This window comes from Lissotriton helveticus, chromosome 10, assembly GCF_964261635.1.
Source record: "Lissotriton helveticus chromosome 10, aLisHel1.1, whole genome shotgun sequence".
Lineage (NCBI taxonomy): Eukaryota > Metazoa > Chordata > Amphibia > Caudata > Salamandridae > Lissotriton > Lissotriton helveticus.
The window spans coordinates 1,167,859,869-1,167,877,950 of NC_136071.1; the positions used below are offsets into that span (position 1 = coordinate 1,167,859,869).

Below are 18,082 nucleotides of genomic sequence, written 5' to 3' on the forward strand. Positions count from 1 at the left end.
GCAAGAAGTAACTCTTGTTTCAACCTCTTCCCTAGTATGGTCTTGTATGCGGATCATGTCTGCAAGAAGTAACTCTTGTATCAACCTCTTCCCCAGTATGGTCTTGTATGCGGATCATGTCTGCAAGAAGTAACTCATGTGCCAACCTCTTCCCTAGTATGGTCTTGTATGCGGATCATGTCTGCAAGAAGTAACTCATGTGTCAACCTCTTCCCTAGTATGGTCTTGTATGCGGATCATGTCTGCAAGAAGTAACTCATGTGCCAACCTCTTCCCTAGTATGGTCTTGTATGCGGATCATGTCTGCAAGAAGTAACTCATGTGCCAACCTCTTCCCCAGTATGGTCTTCTATGCGGATCATGTTTGCAAGAAGTAACTCTTGTATCAACCTCTTCCCCAGTATGGTCTTGTATGCGGATCATGTCTGCAAGAAGTAACTCATGTGCCAACCTCTTCCCTAGTATGGTCTTCTATGCGGATCATGTCTGCAAGAAGTAACTCATGTGCCAACCTCTTCCCTAGTATGGTCTTGTATGCGGATCATGTCTGCAAGAAGTAACTCTTGTATCAACCTCTTTCCTAGTATGGTCTTGTATGCGGATCATGTCTGCAAGAAGTAACTCTTGTTTCAACCTCTTTCCTAGTATGGTCTTCTATGCGGATCATGTCTGCAAGAAGTAACTCTTGTATCAACCTCTTCCCCAGTATGGTCTTGTATGCGGATCATGTCTGCAAGAAGTAACTCATGTGCCAACCTCTTCCCTAGTATGGTCTTCTATGCGGATCATGTCTGCAAGAAGTAACTCATGTGCCAACCTCTTCCCTAGTATGGTCTTGTATGCGGATCATGTCTGCAAGAAGTAACTCTTGTTTCAACCTCTTCCCTAGTATGGTCTTGTATGCGGTTCATGTCTGCAAGAAGTAACTCTTGTATCAACCTCTTCCCCAGTATGGTCTTGTATGCGGATCATGTCTGCAAGAAGTAACTCATGTGCCAACCTCTTCCCTAGTATGGTCTTGTATGCGGATCATGTCTGCAAGAAGTAACTCTTGTATCAACCTCTTCCCCAGTATGGTCTTGTATGCGGATCATGTCTGCAAGAAGTAACTCATGTGCCAACCTCTTCCCTAGTATGGTCTTGTATGCGGATCATGTCTGCAAGAAGTAACTCATGTGTCAACCTCTTCCCTAGTATGGTCTTCTATGCGGATCATGTCTGCAAGAAGTAACTCATGTGCCAACCTCTTCCCCAGTATGGTCTTCTATGCGGATCATGTTTGCAAGAAGTAACTCTTGTATCAACCTCTTCCCCAGTATGGTCTTGTATGCGGATCATGTCTGCAAGAAGTAACTCATGTGCCAACCTCTTCCCTAGTATGGTCTTCTATGCGGATCATGTCTGCAAGAAGTAACTCATGTGCCAACCTCTTCCCCAGTATGGTCTTCTATGCGGATCATGTTTGCAAGAAGTAACTCTTGTATCAACCTCTTCCCCAGTATGGTCTTGTATGCGGATCATGTCTGCAAGAAGTAACTCATGTGCCAACCTCTTCCCTAGTATGGTCTTGTATGCGGATCATGTCTGCAAGAAGTAACTCTTGTATCAACCTCTTTCCTAGTATGGTCATGTATGCGGATCATGTCTGCAAGAAGTAACTCTTGTTTCAACCTCTTCCCCAGTATGGTCTTCTATGCGGATCATGTTTGCAAGAAGTAACTCATGTGCCAACCTCTTCCCCAGTATGGTCTTGTGTCAACCTCTTCCCTAGTATGGTCTTGTATGCGGATCATGTCTGCAAGAAGTAACTCATGTGCCAACCTCTTCCCTAGTATGGTCTTGTATGCGGATCATGTCTGCAAGAAGTAACTCATGTGCCAACCTCTTTCCTAGTATGGTCATGTATGCGGATCATGTCTGCAAGAAGTAACTCTTGTTTCAACCTCTTTCCTAGTATGGTCTTCTATGCGGATCATGTTTGCAAGAAGTAACTCTTGTATCAACCTCTTCCCCAGTATGGTCTTGTATGCGGATCATGTCTGCAAGAAGTAACTCATGTGCCAACCTCTTCCCTAGTATGGTCTTCTATGCGGATCATGTCTGCAAGAAGTAACTCATGTGCCAACCTCTTCCCTAGTATGGTCTTGTATGCGGATCATGTCTGCAAGAAGTAACTCTTGTTTCAACCTCTTCCCTAGTATGGTCTTGTATGCGGTTCATGTCTGCAAGAAGTAACTCTTGTATCAACCTCTTCCCCAGTATGGTCTTGTATGCGGATCATGTCTGCAAGAAGTAACTCATGTGCCAACCTCTTCCCTAGTATGGTCTTGTATGCGGATCATGTCTGCAAGAAGTAACTCTTGTATCAACCTCTTCCCCAGTATGGTCTTGTATGCGGATCATGTCTGCAAGAAGTAACTCATGTGCCAACCTCTTCCCTAGTATGGTCTTGTATGCGGATCATGTCTGCAAGAAGTAACTCATGTGTCAACCTCTTCCCTAGTATGGTCTTCTATGCGGATCATGTCTGCAAGAAGTAACTCATGTGCCAACCTCTTCCCCAGTATGGTCTTGTATGCGGATCATGTCTGCAAGAAGTAACTCATGTGCCAACCTCTTCCCCAGTATGGTCTTCTATGCGGATCATGTTTGCAAGAAGTAACTCTTGTATCAACCTCTTCCCCAGTATGGTCTTGTATGCGGATCATGTCTGCAAGAAGTAACTCATGTGCCAACCTCTTCCCTAGTATGGTCTTCTATGCGGATCATGTCTGCAAGAAGTAACTCATGTGCCAACCTCTTCCCTAGTATGGTCTTGTATGCGGATCATGTCTGCAAGAAGTAACTCTTGTATCAACCTCTTTCCTAGTATGGTCTTGTATGCGGTTCATGTCTGCAAGAAGTAACTCTTGTTTCAACCTCTTTCCTAGTATGGTCTTGTATGCGGATCATGTCTGCAAGAAGTAACTCATGTGCCAACCTCTTCCCCAGTATGGTCTTCTATGCGGATCATGTTTGCAAGAAGTAACTCTTGTTTCAACCTCTTTCCTAGTATGGTCTTCTATGCGGATCATGTCTGCAAGAAGTAACTCATGTGCCAACCTCTTCCCCAGTATGGTCTTCTATGCGGATCATGTTTGCAAGAAGTAACTCTTGTTTCAACCTCTTTCCTAGTATGGTCTTCTATGCGGATCATGTCTGCAAGAAGTAACTCATGTGCCAACCTCTTCCCCAGTATGGTCTTCTATGCGGATCATGTCTGCAAGAAGTAACTCATGTGCCAACCTCTTCCCCAGTATGGTCTTCTATGCGGATCATGTTTGCAAGAAGTAACTCTTGTTTCAACCTCTTTCCTAGTATGGTCTTCTATGCGGATCATGTCTGCAAGAAGTAACTCATGTGCCAACCTCTTCCCCAGTATGGTCTTCTATGCGGATCATGTTTGCAAGAAGTAACTCTTGTTTCAACCTCTTTCCTAGTATGGTCTTCTATGCGGATCATGTCTGCAAGAAGTAACTCATGTGCCAACCTCTTCCCCAGTATGGTCTTCTATGCGGATCATGTTTGCAAGAAGTAACTCTTGTTTCAACCTCTTTCCTAGTATGGTCTTCTATGCGGATCATGTCTGCAAGAAGTAACTCATGTGCCAACCTCTTCCCCAGTATGGTCTTCTATGCGGATCATGTCTGCAAGAAGTAACTCATGTGCCAACCTCTTCCCCAGTATGGTCTTCTATGCGGATCATGTTTGCAAGAAGTAACTCTTGTTTCAACCTCTTTCCTAGTATGGTCTTCTATGCGGATCATGTCTGCAAGAAGTAACTCATGTGCCAACCTCTTCCCCAGTATGGTCTTCTATGCGGATCATGTTTGCAAGAAGTAACTCATGTGCCAACCTCTTCCCCAGTATGGTCTTGTATGCGGATCATGTCTGCAAGAAGTAACTCATGTGCCAACCTCTTCCCTAGTATGGTCTTGTATGCGGATCATGTCTGCAAGAAGTAACTCTTGTATCAACCTCTTCCCCAGTATGGTCTTGTATGCGGATCATGTCTGCAAGAAGTAACTCTTGTATCAACCTCTTCCCCAGTATGGTCTTGTATGCGGATCATGTCTGCAAGAAGTAACTCATGTGCCAACCTCTTCCCTAGTATGGTCTTGTATGCGGATCATATCTGCAAGAAGTAACTCTTGTATCAACCTCTTCCCCAGTATGGTCTTGTGTCAACCTCTTCCCTAGTATGGTCTTGTATGCGGATCATGTCTGCAAGAAGTAACTCTTGTATCAACCTCTTCCCCAGTATGGTCTTGTGTCAACCTCTTCCCTAGTATGGTCTTGTATGCGGATCATGTCTGCAAGAAGTAACTCTTGTATCAACCTCTTCCCTAGTATGGTCTTGTATGCAGATCATGTCTGCAAGAAGTAACTCTTGTGTCAACCTCTTCCCTAGTATGGTCTTGTATGCGGATCATGTCTGCAAGAAGTAACTCTTGTTTCAACCTCTTCCCCAGTATGGTCTTCTATGCGGATCATGTCTGCAAGAAGTAACTCTTGTATCAACCTCTTTCCTAGTATGGTCTTGTATGCGGATCATGTTTGCTCTTCTTGGGTGTAAATGGGCATAGGTTACTGAAGAAACAATTCAAAAGTCAGTACTACACTCAAGCACTTTCTCATACACCAATCCTTTGTTATGCTATGTGATGCATACATTAACTTGAAATATCTCCAGAGAGTAATTGCCTCAGTGTTTTTCGAAGCTCTGCTTTCACAAAAACATGCATTAACCGAGAAATATCCTGAGTTAACGAATACAGTCAAGATGTCATAAAGAAACGCACAGACCCCTTCTACGCTGGCACATCACATACAGCACTGTGATGAAAAAGGGCCCTATATTGTTTATGAATGTATGTATTCCTGTTGCCATGTTTCTTAGAAACATCCTGATCCTTTTAGGAGATGCTTGGAATAAACCTGCAGGAACATGTTGTTAAAATCTTTAAGTCCGCATTGGACCCACTACACCTGGAAGTGTGGCTCACTGGTTAGAGGATCACTATGAAGGGGCACTGAGTCGGTGCCCCAAACCATGGCACTGTTGCTAGTGCTGAATGCATCCATTTAACTTTTTATCTTCCACTTAAATCCTTTGTATTTCATTATTTCATTGCTTAAACCAACAGTTATCAAGATTCATCCACGGGCAAGGAAATGCCAATTTACTTAGATTTCTCATATCCTTGATGGGCCATCCGAGCCTCTTCATTCAAAAATACGTACTGGAGGCGTGAAAACGGCAGGATGCACGGGTTTTGTTAAACACGGGGGTTTCAGTTGTGTGGTGATTCACCCTAATAACAGAGCAGCACGAATGTTTGAAGATTAGCAAAGTAATTAAGGGGAAGAGGGAAGAGATGGAAAGTTATATTATGAGAACACTTTAGCTCACAGGCGACCACGTTATAGCATGTAATGATTATAAGAATACACTAGGAAATTGATATATTGATAAACTTATATTTTTAGTAAGGTTATATAACGCCCATGATTTATATGTTTGTTGCTTTTTACAAAGTTAACCATGATAACGTGATAAATGTTTAGTCTATGCAGTAGTGCATTGTATGTTAATAAGTGTTCAATTAATTTCACAGTTACCCCTGACGAAAGGCCCGTGGAGGCCTGAAATGCATTGGGTTTTTAATAAACTGCTTATGATGAAACACGGCTCCAGTATGTATTTTTGAATGAAGAGGCTCGGATGGCCCATCAAGGATATGAGAAATCTAAGTAAATTGGCATTTCCTTGCCCGTGGATGAATCTTGATAACTGTTGGTTTAAGCAATCAAATAATGAAATACAAAGGATTTAAGTGGAAGATAAAAAGTTAAATGGATGCATTCAGCACTAGCAACAGTGCCATGGTTTGGGGCACCGACTCAGTGCCCCTTCATAGTGATTTAATGTTTATACGTGCCTAGGAGCTGGGCATGTTACCATTGAGCACGCTTCATGATACAATGGATATAAAGGCGAACGTGATGAAAGAAGGTGTGCAGCCCACCCCCAAATGTTGTTTCACTGGTTAGAGGAGGCAGACCTGGAAGCAGAGGTCAGCCCGGGACCAGGGTTCAATTCCTGGCTCGGCGGGGTCTTGAGTCCTAAAATGTCCATGGACTCGACAATTCTCGCTCCGGTGCCTACTCGATTCACGGGTTCACACTCTGCAACTCTGGGCAATAGCTTGCTTAATCTCCACAACGGCCCCTCGCGGCGGGATGCCTGGCTTTCACCTTGCGGATACCCTGCCGGGGTTATCTCACAGGGGAATACCAGGACGGGTTCCCTAAGCAAGCGCTTAGAAACCGCTTGGTGATTTGCGCTATATAAATTCCTGTACATTTACATTTACATTTACCTGGTTTCTAAACCACATGATGCAGCTCAACTTCAAGCCCCTTCTGATCCCACCTAAGCTAAGAAGACTTCCAGATCACAGGAAATCCAGCTCCTGAAGCTCCTTCCCATCTCTATGATTCACTCTTGGGGACCATTCCATCAGCCAATAATGTCTTCTCAAGCGATTTAAAACCTGAACATGCATTACGAATGCTTGGTCGAAGCGAAGGCTTTGAGATTGAAAACAGGTTGACATGGGGACCCTTTCCACACAATATTCCCTTCTTTTTACTAATTGATACTGCTATTTGTTTTTTCAGTGTTTTCAGAGATAGTAGTGTTGTTAGAGGTCGTGTGATCATAGCTACATTTTGGCCATTGTGCTCATGGTGCGGCTTCGATACACCGCATTATTTACTCCAAGGTGCCCTGCAAGCGTTGGCGCTATGTTGGGTTAGTGCTTGTCATTGTCCTTCAGTGTTTCATAGACTTTGATGAGCCTGTCCAACTCTCTCTTTGGTGTCCACCAGGACTGTCAGTCGTATCCTTAGGATATGCGTAAAGTGGCCCAGGTGTGGGGAGGTATTTATTGATTTTTAACTCTTCAGTATTCCTGAATTACAACTAAAGCCAAATAGAAATTTTTCAACCGGATAAGGCTATAAAAGACAATCCTAGTTGATTTATATTGGGCTTTCTTGATGGCAGTTAATTTTTTTTCGTCTTGGCTCCATTTCCGTTCTTGACTGTAAGGCTGTGTTCAATAGCCCTCCTAAGTGTTTCCAAATAAAATATGAACTTGTGATTTATGCTAGTGTCACATTATTTGACAGATACCCCTCCTCAACTGCAGCAGACATGTTATTACACCACCTTTAATATTTAATTCATTGTTTTGAAAATAATACTTTAGGGCATAGATGCATCAAGCTGAAAACCGGTCGCAAAAGGGCAGATTCTCAGAATCTGCCCCTTTGCGACCGGTATTTTTGCATTTGGGATGCATCATCCCAAATGCAAACATCCCAATTTAAGAAATCGCAAATTTGCGATTACTTAAATTGCTATTGCATTTAAGGAATCTCAAATTGAGATTCTTTAAATGCAATGCATTAAAGTTAAAATATTTGTGATTTTGCTAATAGGGGGAGCAAATGACCATGAAGTTGAACTTCATGGTAATTTGCAAAAACTTTGAAAAATGCACTAAAGTGCATTTTTCAAAGTTCCATTTTACACACAAACATGCCCTTAGGGCATGTGTGTGTGCAAGATGTACACATATGCAGATTTCAGGGGTGCAATAGGGTGTCCTTTTGACACCCTGGCACCCTTGAAATTGCAATCTCAATTTGCGATTCTCTAATTGAGAATCGCAAATTGAGATTGTCTTCCCATTCATTCCTATGGGCCTCTAGGCCCATAGGAATGAATGGGGAGGTATTCCTTAATTGCGGCTTGCAATTTGCGAGTCGCAATTAAGGAATTTTAAGAAATCGCTAATTTTTAGCGAAGTTCTTCATGCATAGCCTTTTGCTATTCCTTATTAGCGAATCCTTATTTTTCGCAAATAAGGAATCGCAAAATGGATGCTTGATGAATCTATGGGATAGTACCCTCCCAGGCACTATTAAAGTGTAACAGTTAGAGAATGGGGCACTTGCTGCACAATCGAGTTTGCTTGGATAAAAAGCCTTTCCTAATGTGTAGCCCGTTACATGCAGTGGGTGACCATTGAATATGTCATGTCAAAGCCTCACCATGCATAGACACCCTTGTTGTCCAAATATCAGTTTTTAATGAATGAACTTCAGTATCTTTCTCTGGTCCACAGATTGTCGTAGTTCAGGCCTTCCGAGTGTGCGTACGGACATTGCTGTACCCCGCATCCGCGGGGTCTCTGACCGGAACAGTTATGGGGACGACCCTGGTGCCTACGCCCTGCTGTGCCCTTCCATCTTCAGCGAGAAGGGAGTGTATGAGAAGGAATTTTTCGCCCCACGATCGAAGAAAGAGGTAGAGTATATTCAAGGTTTTTCCGATTAGAAATGATGAGGTACTGGGGGGGGGGGGATAATGACTATGCCCCTGGCATAGGGGATTTCGACCCAGAAGAGCATTATACCAAACATTCAACCTTTCCCTGGGGGTGCAACTTGCAAGTACGGACATTGGGCTCAAATGTAAGCTATGGTAAAGTGGATATTTGTCAGACTTAGCAAATATAAGTGCACTGTTTGCTTTTTCTCTCACTGCGAAAATCTAATAAAGAAATTTAAAAAAAAGATGAGTTGGGGGTAGATTTGACGTAAACACACACAGGGACCTCAAGAAAATGTAAGGATTTTGGTGTCCTAGTCTCATATTCTGCCGTTTTGCAAGACTGTGTATATCACAGAGGGATTATTCGCAGAGATGCATAGCGAGAATTATCCATTCAATTCAAACATACAATTTATTAATTAATTTAGATTTTACGCCGTTTAGGAAAAACACACGTTAAAAGATCGTTCATGTATATACAATTATCATTTATCAATTTAAAAAATCCAAAGTACATATAATCATCATTCCACCGCCTAATAAAGAAACCCCTGAACACAAAACATTGCACAATCCCCTCAATAGCTACTAAAACGTGTGCTTCTCTAAAACAAGTTATATAGATATCCAAACTCGCTTAAGGGTAGCTCAATACCTATGCAAATAGCATGTTAAAGTGCAAATAGAAGTTTTAAAAATCAGTCACCTATATGCTAAACTGCCTTAAAAACAAAATTATTTCTGTATCAAAATTAAGGGCGAAGGCAAGGCTATTTGAGGAACCAATTTTCATTACAGGGAATTTGTCAAATGAATCTAAAACTGGTTCACTATTCTTAGGGGATGTTACAAAATGTAACATATATCTCTCCATATATTATATTTGTGCAAACCAGGTAAAGTGCATCAGATTAAAATAATGTTCTTCTGACATCTTAAGTTCCAGTTTTTTCTTTAACATTTAAAATAATTCACCTAGACTGAACCATAGGGCCTGATTTATGTCTTGGGGGAGAGAGAAATTAGTCGCAACGGTGACAGAGTTCCCTCCCTGCCAATACTACATTATTGGGCGGACCATAGTTTGACGACAGTGGAGAATGCTCTGCCTCCGCTGTGATAAAACTTCTCTGATGGCCCTATGGCGTAAGGGCGATTGGAGGGTTGGCTTTATGTTCACCCACATAATTTAGATGGGCGGACATATAGCCAATTTTCTCGTCGGAATGGGGCGATAAGGGGTACTGAAAGTTCCCAATGCCCCCGTCACTATCTGAGAAAACTTGGCTTTTCTTTTTGAAGATTAAAAAAAACCTTGCAAGCGTGCCATACGAGTTTGTCATGTTGATGGATCCATACTGCAAAATTACAATGCATTGACAGAAACAGCCGTTACGGTGGCTCCTGCCAATGGTAGGAATTTCTGCTGGGCCGGTGGACATTTCTAAATTTGGCTGTGGCCCCTTCTGTCAGGGTGACGGAGTAATTTACTCTGTCACTGGTGGAGGACGGGCTGACCTCCCAAAAATAAATTTGGCCCGTGATCTCACACTTTTACATTTCATAACAAACGTCATTAGTTCATGTACCCCCACCTCCCACAAAATCCGTAGGTCTCGAAAAACCAAGCAGAATACAACAAAATGTAAAAGTGCAGAAAGCACTATTAGCTACCTCAGATTTCCCCTGTACATTATTGGTTTTATTCTTCACCCACATTATAAATGCCGGGATCTGGCCAAGTCTTAGCTTCATCATTCACCTTCTACTGGCGGTATCTCGAATATCTTTTAAATACATCTCTAAGTCACCCCCTGTATTCAGTGACCATCAGATGTGTAAGTTGCTTTCCTCCCCCATGAATGGCATCCCCTTTAACCAGGTCTATTTTCATTTCCCCCCCTATGAGTTGCGGATGTTTCTCCTACTTTCACTGAGACCGCTGTATCAAACAACTTCATGACTGTGTTATGGGCCTCCTCCCATTGGCCGGAGTCCCTTGGCTGCAGTTGGAGCTTTATTGTATGCTTCAGAGTGCCTTTGTCTGCTTGAGTAATGCTAAATCACATTCACATTTAATGTCATTGTAGCTTGGTAACTCTAAGGGCCTAATTTAAAGGTTGACAGATAGAATGATTTGTAATAACATGGCAGATATCCTGTCCGCCATAATACTAGTGCCTACGCTATAATTCAATGGCAATACGGCTGACGGGCATCTACCACCTTTGTCATAGAGTATTCCATCCACCAAACAATAAGGTCTTTAAATGAGGTAACAGTTCACCCACTAGATACCGCCATTTTATAGAAGCTTCATTACAAAAGACAAATTCAAGGTTTTGGGAGCTCTGTAATATCAAACCTGTTTCCTATGAGTGTTTAAAAAAGCGCAGAGATTATCATTGCCAATGGTTAGGGTATCATTGCAGTAGGGCCATGGCAAGAATGTGTGCCATGCTAGCCAAAGGTTTGTTTTGATGCCCTCCTCTCTTGTATCAGGCCTCATTTGCTGCTTGTAGGGGGATATAGGAATTCCATGGTAATGGGCACCCTATGTGCCTACCTGGTATTGCCTTTTAACACAACCAGGTTTGCATTGAAGATCTTCTGTGGAGTCCCAATAAGGAGTCTGGACTCTTACATGTACATGCCCCTGTTTATCACTTGAAATTGAGTCCACAGGCACCTTTTTCAACCATTTCTGCTGCTACGAGGGAATGCCTTTGGCCCAGAAGATTCAGTGAGGGTAAAATACTAAGCAAACTGCGATGGTGGATTTCTTAATTTATGGACATTGTCAAACAATGTTGCTGCATACTACGGGCCCGATTCACAGAACTAACTTAAGACAAAATCCTAAACTTACTACCATTTTGGTATTCACAGAAGGCACTTACTTATTTCGGTATTCACAGAAGTTAGGAGTCCTAACTTTAGGACTCCTAAACTGAGAAAAATCCTACCTTTAAGACTTTCGGTATTCACAGAAGGCATTTAGGGGTCCTAAAGTTAGGACTCCTAACTTCTGTGAATACCAAAATGAGTAAGTGCCTTCTGTGAATACCAAAATGAGTAAGTGCCTTCTGTGAATACCGAAATGAGTAAGTGCCTTCTGTGAATACCGAAATGAGTAAGTGCCTTCTGTGAATACCGAAATGAGTAAGTGCCTTCTGTGAATACCAAAATGGTTGTAAGTTTAGGATTTTGTCTTAAATTAGTTCTGTGAATCGGGCCCTACTTGAGAAAGTGTACCTGGTTTCAGATACACACATGTATAAAGCTAAGCAAACACTAAAACAAAGTTAGTAATCATGTTTTTTTACATTGCTCCTTATTAATTGTATACGAGATACACAAACCATCCAAGAAGATCTCCATGAGGGACACCATATATAATTGTAGTTTCAATCACAGCCAGCAAAAATAAAACGTATACATTTCTATCTGCAGCTGTCCCCCCCTCCCCTCTTGATCTTAAAGACCATAATATAGTCGGACAGGTCAATCTCTTGCCTCGGTCTCCTGTGTCTATCATAACCAATCAATTGACAGTATAATTTAACATATGTATAAACTGTCTTTCCTTCTATCACAGTTCTTGCAATTCTACCAGTATTTCATCTTACAACTTCCTCTTGTAGTTCCTCTCCTACAATTAGACTCATCTCCGGCATACCTCATTATCAAAATTGAATATCCATTTTACTAAAGACAATGCTGTCCCTATCCCACTCCCAGCCCATGGTCATCCAATGTAGCCTCAAAGGCGAGCAGAATTGTGTGCTAAGGATCTATTGAAGACCCCTTACGGTCTTGTTTGTGTTGCATGGCTACCTCAGCCATAACCCACTTCTGAACATCCAGCGTCCAGCATCTGGTGCTCTACAAGCTTTCCACTCCATGGCAACATTCCTGTGTTTTCACTTTTGCTACTCCATTGATTTTGGAGCTTCAACTACCAGCAAGCATAATTCTGTTGATGGTCCCGCAAAAGGGATTTTTTTCACATGGGGAAGAAGTAAGAAGGCTTTACCCCACTTCTTCCAATCCTTGCTTTCACCCTATAAAGTCATCTTTTGTTAGCTTGGGGGAAAACTTCCCAAGATGTTCAATAAAGGAGTACTTTGAGTGACCACCTACCATGGAGATGTTATGTTGTCCTGGTCTGTGGCATAGACTTGACACATGGATATTGTCAGGGTCACAAATCACCTGTTGAAAAATGTTGCAGTGGATGTTATTTTGATGGAGGAAAAAGCAAAAAAGATCAGCATTGCAGGATGTTCACTGATAGTCATAAACATTGACTATTCCTGAATATGTATGGGAACCCAGGACCACTTTTTTTATATAAAGGTCTGAATTGGAGGTAGTAGCTGTCTTGTTCTCAAAATGCCTAATCAACCTCAGTAACAAAGAGGATCAAGATACAGAAGCTCAGAATGTTGGAGCTGCACCAAATAAAGCTTCACTTACAAGATCCTTACTTCCGCATTCCAGTAGCAGGGAACCACAGAAAATTCCTGAAGTTCACTGTAGGCAACTGCCAATAACACTACACATTAGTTCCTTTTGGTCTGAAATCAGGTGCCTCAGACCTTTTTCAAAGTACTTTTCAGTTGTAGTGGCATCTCCACAAACTGAAGTTATACACCTGTCCTTCATGCCAGCCCCATTTATCAACATCGACTCCTCTGCACATACTTGACTATATAGAAGTGGCATTAAACTCGAAATGTGTTGAATGTATTCTTTGGCCGAAAGACTGCCTAGCATTTTTCCAAAAAAAGTCATCACCTTCTCATAACTCTTTTCTTACTGCTCGGCAGATTTTATCTCTTTTACTGTTGATTGCCTCTTGCATTTTCCTTGTACGCAATGCAAGACTTGACCTGAGACCTCTGCAACAAGACTCAGAAGAATAGGGGTCTCAGGGTGAGTACATCTGGGCGAACAAGTTGAGATTATTTCTCTTGGCAAAACTATCTCTCTATTGGTGGTGCAAGTTGGTTAGTGTTCTAAAAAGGATTCCTTTTCATCAAGAACTTCCATTGCAAACTATTGTCACAGTTGTGTTTCTGATTTGGGAGCCCATCTTCAGAACCTGTAATTGCAGGGGTTGTGGTTGGAAAGCCAACAGCAATTGCTTCAGATCAATGCTCTCCACCTGTCTCTGAAGGCTTTTCTACTCTCCTTAGCATCAACCAGAATTCTTATACAGACAACAAGACCACAATGCACCACCTCAGCAAACAGGGCAGCACCAGATCCACAGTTCTCTCACTGAAAGCCCAATTGGTGTGGAACTGGCTCCTGGGAAGTAATTTGACTATTCATGATGCCTATCTCCCAGGTCTTAATAACTGTCAAGCAGGTCTAATGAGCAGAAATGGTCTTACAAGACATGGCAGTCCCCTTCTGATGAGCTAGCCCAATTCATTTTGCTACGTCTCTCCACAGATTTCATGCATACCAGTTTTCCACCAAGGTCTGTTGTGCTCTTTTCAAAGGGTATTCAATGTTTTTTTTCATGCTTTATAAAAAAAACCATACCATTCTTGCAGTTATACAACAGTCATTACATTTGAATTCTTCGTATTTTGAACCGCCATTCTTTCTCGTCCACAATATTCTTCGTTTCTCTTCCACTTTCCACATTTCTTCCACTTGCTAGATTAACGTTGTCCCTTCTTGTTTCCCAGCTCGTAACCCTGTTTTGTAACATTGGCGTGAGTCTCCCAGAGAGCACCTTTGAAGAAGTTTGGAAACTTGCCGCCATGAGACATCCCAATGGGGAGGTGTGCATCGAGACCATGAGGAACGTGTTGGACGAGATACAAGCAGCCCCAATGCTCTCTTGATGACTTCTCCAGGATGGTGTCTCTGCTTGACTTGGGGATTATAACACCGCACTATCATATCTTTTGAACCTATGTGTACTGTGGCTTGTGTACAGAATACCTCATTGTGTACCTGTAACAGCAGAAGTATTTTCAGATGAAGAAATACAGATATTTCCTTCCCATGGACAGCAGGAATTTGGTCTGTTATTTATCACTCCAAAGGTCCTTGTTTGAGGTTAGTTCTTTGTGTTCAGAGACAGGATGCTGACACACTTTATTATTAGTGGTAGGTGAATTAACAGCCCCCACTTGTATTTGGTACCTTAGCCACTGACCTCTGAGAGTATGTAGATTCTGGACCACAGTGTGATTTCATCATTTGTTGTAATGCTACAGCAGCTCGCCTGCCTGCCCACCCGGTTTTATCTGCTCTGTTGAGGGACTGGTTGTACCTCTTTAGTATGGATTTTCAAGTCTTAATACTCCCAGAATTCTGATTCACGCTAGCTGTAATGACACCTAAGCCTCTGCAGAGGAGGTGCTCCAGTGTGGCACCCATCACTGAGCCAAAGTTAATTGCCAGCTGCAGCTCCAGGAGAATGAAATTCCCTTCTGCTAATCCTTTTTCTTTGCCTATTGAGTCTTGTGTAACTCTCTTCCATGGCAAGTTGTACATTCACCTGTCTTTGAATTATTGTAATTGTATTGTATTATAATTGCATTCATATAGCACATAATACACCTGACAAGACGTTGAAGTGCTTTACAGGGAGTAACACGCTACTCCGAAACAACTTCAGGTTAGTGTTTAGTCCACTGTTCATTATTTATTATTGGGATTAGTTGTGCTCTTAACGGCTTAACCGCGGCGGATATTTCGCCGCGGTGCAGGGCGTTCCATTGAGTGAGCGGGCCGCGTCAGCCAACGGACGTGCGCAGCACTACTGAGGTAGTGCTCGCGACAGCCGTTGGCCGACACAAGTAGGAAAGGGGCTAATGAAAACATTCCATGCATTTACTCCAGTTTCTTTGTGGCAGATTAAATATATAGACGTTAGATGTAATCATTAGTGGGAGCTATGTGGGAATTTGAAAATAGTTGGTGACATAAATGGGTAGGCTGACGAAGATTAGGTATTGTTAGCTTGCAGCAATAGGGTTTTAAAAAAAGAGAGGTTATGATCTATGAAGTGTGGTGTGAGCCATTTTCAGAAATAGAATAACAGATATTATGACAGACATGCATGTGACAGAGAAAAGGCTATTCTTGAAAGAGGATATACAACATTGGTTCCCTTGGGAGAAGTATATGAGCCTAAACATTTGAAGCAGAAGATCAAGTTGTATTAGTCATCTTTAAGAGATTAAACAGCATATTAAATTACTATGAAATCACATATAATTTAGACAAAAACATACGCAGTAGGTGCTCCGTTAAACAGAACAGTGAGAATGATTTGTGACAATGGTGAATACGGGTGTGCTGGTGCCAATTACATAGAACAATCTAACAACATTGTTGACTGAGTACTGAAACAATTTCCAAACTAGAGGATTCAAAATTTGAATGTCAATACGTTGACGTTTCGATTCTGTGAATATAATAAAGATGGGTCTTCGACAGGGCAGAAATAGAGGAAGCAAATTATGGGACTTGAAAAATCTGAAGCAGTCCATTATTTTTTGTGTATACACTGTGATGTATAGTTCTGTGTATTTATTTGGTAATGCCTTACCTTAGCTCACCAACACGGAATAATCATGCATGAGACCTCTATGAGTAAGTAACAAATCTGAGGATAATAAATGGCATAGTTATTATCATCTATCTAGAGGGATGTGAAACCTCTAAAGAATACAAAATGTCTGCCTATGTTCTTTCAAAAGCTTACTTAGAATTGTGCAATTCTAAGTAAACAATTATACTCCACTGTGCATACACACAAAAGTAATGGATTGCGTCTGGTTTTTTCAATCAATACATCTTGTCTTCTGCATTAAACGTTTAGCCTCATAAATTCCTCCCAAGGGAATCAATGTTGTTTTTTGTATATGATGAACCCAGGTTCCCAGAGATACTGGGCGGACCCATTGTACTCTAGGTTAATTCTTAAAAGAGAAGCCATGAAAAGGATGATCAATTTTTCAAGTGCGATATTAGGAGTACAACAGGGGGAGGCATTCTGACATAGAATGCAATCTAAGTGTATAAAGCTGTAGAAATGAACAACATTATGCAGTGCGCTATGTACAGAGAAGATTAAACATTATGAGCCAGAACCTGCTGTGTCCTAAGCAGAGGGAAGCCTTTTAAGCACAGAGCCAATCAGTCCAGCTTTGCTAGTTGTTCAAGCAAGATGCAATGGTTTGTTGAAAGCTGCAGATAGGTTCCCACAGCATGTCAGTGAGGGGACTGTGGTCTCTGGCGAAACTTAGCTCTTCGAAGATGTGTCCGAAACACTTTCTCTGTGTTATACCTTGGTATGACAACTGGAATTCAAGTGTGTTGCATAGCTGCCTGAGAGAGATTATTAGGTGACCCTGACTTAAGCTTTATTAATGAACAACATACCTCAAGAAAGCTCAACAGAGGAAAATTGGTGATCTCATATTTGTGAGTCTTAGCGCAGAGAAACAGGATACAAGATGACCATACTTTCTGAAGTCAGATGTGAGTGCTTGGTTAAACCAGACCCTAGATGTTTAACTATAGCTATGGGGTTAGGACGTTCTCCCAGGGACACAGGAAATGCCCTCACTGACCAAATCAAATAGACTATATCCACATCTTGTACCCATTGACCTTTAAGAAATTCATGACCACCCGTTACTCAATTGCTGTAAGGAAATCTCCGAAGTGCACAATCCTGTCTGAGGAAAGATGTTCATGTTTCGGTAGCAGTTGCATGTCATTGGAATATCAGTGGACCCTGAAACCAAAATTCCTAATCACCTTGCCCAGTGGCTAAACATACACTTTTAACAGAATGGGGGACCCCAAAACCAAAGACAACTCCTTAGATCTAAAGGGAAGGCATGCAGTCACCAATAACAAAGGTCTTAAACCATTCTAATTCCCTAGTCTTACAGTAGAAAGAAAATCGTAAAGGAAAGTTTTAGTTCTATTAAGGACACAGAGGCGAGGATTATGCATAATGTTTGTGCTCTATTTTACTCTAGCAGCTTTAATAATAAACATCAACTACAGTACCCATAATCATCAGCAAAGGACAATTGTTCCTGGTTATCAACCAGTCAGCATCTATTGTATCCCATGAAGAGGCAAAGTAACTTTGTGCCCCTCCTCTTTCTCTGCACGACAGCCACCATGCCATGAAGAATATCCGATCACTCTGTCTTTTGTTCATTCCCTGTTAAATAAAGATGACTGTTAAATAACAGATACTTAAGTGTAAATTCATGATGACTGTAGGAAATTGGATTATTGGTTGAAAGGGGGTGAAACCCTATTCAAGCAACAACCACAATTCCTGTCAGGCTGAAACAAGCAAAAACCAAGTTAACCTATGCTCAACCCTGTGGTAGGTTGGCACAAAAGCAATCAGGCAATGTGTAAAGTGCTTATGCAGCCCTTCAAACAGTAATAACGTGAAAACACAGCAGAAGAAAAATCCCACACCAATTTAGAAAAATTGATCAAAATGTAATAAATTATTTGAAACTAAACGACAAAAATTCTATCAGTAGAACCCGAGAGTTGCAATTTTAAAGATTTCAAGTAAATCGCCTAATAGCACAAAGCACCACTCGCAGCTATCTAGTTGTGTGA

The 18,082-nt window shown here is 41.7% G+C and overlaps 1 protein-coding gene across 2 annotated transcripts in view; it reads left to right on the forward strand.

Annotated features, from left to right (window-relative positions):
- EFHB (EF-hand domain family member B) overlaps nucleotides 1-14,480 on the forward strand; it is a 250,589-nt gene extending 236,109 nt beyond the window's left edge. For both annotated transcript variants that reach the window (XM_078663999.1, XM_078664000.1), the window contains 2 exons: nucleotides 8,238-8,419; nucleotides 14,152-14,480. In XM_078663999.1, coding sequence (XP_078520125.1) covers nucleotides 8,238-8,419; nucleotides 14,152-14,310 — 341 coding nt within the window. In that variant the 3' untranslated portion in view covers nucleotides 14,311-14,480. The remainder of the gene's footprint in view (nucleotides 1-8,237; nucleotides 8,420-14,151) is intronic.
- Nucleotides 14,481-18,082: the final 3,602 nt, after the last annotated feature.